This window comes from Mandrillus leucophaeus, unplaced genomic scaffold (genome assembly GCF_000951045.1).
Source record: "Mandrillus leucophaeus isolate KB7577 unplaced genomic scaffold, Mleu.le_1.0 Scaffold89, whole genome shotgun sequence".
NCBI classification, from domain to species: domain Eukaryota; kingdom Metazoa; phylum Chordata; class Mammalia; order Primates; family Cercopithecidae; genus Mandrillus; species Mandrillus leucophaeus.
This window is the reverse complement of record NW_012109696.1, coordinates 913848-914815: the sequence shown is the minus strand read 5'-3', so window position 1 is coordinate 914815 and position 968 is coordinate 913848. Positions and strand designations below refer to the sequence as shown.

General features: G+C 38.4%; 1 protein-coding gene across 1 annotated transcript in view; it reads right to left on the bottom strand.

Annotated features, from left to right (window-relative positions):
• The window catches only part of NSUN2 (NOP2/Sun RNA methyltransferase family, member 2), a 51428-nt gene that overhangs the window by 31911 nt on the left and 18549 nt on the right, over positions 1–968 (bottom strand). Inside the window, exon 6 of the mRNA XM_011969410.1 lies at positions 374–479. Coding sequence (XP_011824800.1) covers positions 374–479 — 106 coding nt within the window. The remainder of the gene's footprint in view (positions 1–373; positions 480–968) is intronic.

The window sequence follows — 968 nt, the reverse complement described above, 5'->3', positions numbered from 1 at the left end:
AAATGTGAACCTAAGAAGGAAATGACAATGCAGTGCTCACCCCAACCCTACAGCCATCCCCAACCCTACAGCCATCCCCAACCCTACAGCCATCCCCAACCCTACAGCCATCCAAATACATGAGCAAGAGGAAACAAGAAATTAACTAGCTGGGACTGATATCCTTACTAAACTTCACGATTAGATAAACCAAACAAGGCAACGGATATACAAATAGTCAGAAATCACAGGTGGTGCAAGCACTGCAGATATCTTTACTGTGATGTCCACCTATTGCATTGCTTCTAGTGACAAGAACCTAAAAACAGAACTATGCTACATCTATGCATTCACAGCTTTAAGGAAACTAGCAAATCTAAAGAAATCAACTTACAGATTCAGTTTCACTAACTAGAAACTGATGAAACTTTTCCAACTGTGGCGATTTTCTCAAGATTTTTCGACTTAAATTTGTGTGCCAGGCAAGTTCTTCAGGATACCTGACCAAAAAGAAAGCAAAACATTTATGGATTATAAACAGTGAAGTCCTCTGTTGACAACTTTGTGCTTCTATCAGTCACGTGCCAAAAGAGACTTCAAATGTTGTTCTCCCTGTTGCTATTCACAATCCTCTAAGGACAGTCAGCAACACTCAGAGATGTCCCTGTAGGCATAAGGAACATGGCTCTAGCTACACCGTGTGCCAATCAGAAACAGGAGACTCATGGGGGATTATAAGACATATGCATATTACCGCAAAATTATAATGATGAAACATTCAAGATCAGATGGAAAAGTGGACACTCCTCTGCTCTTGACCAGTATAAGGTAACAACAGTAAGGTCATCAGAAATAAAAAGATACAAGATGACTTACTTAATGTGCAGATCGCACAGAATCAAAATAATGCAGTGTCAGTGTTCCACAAACATCTGATTAGAGTTTTTTTAAAATATATTTTTCATTATTTCTTTTTTTTTTTTTTTTGA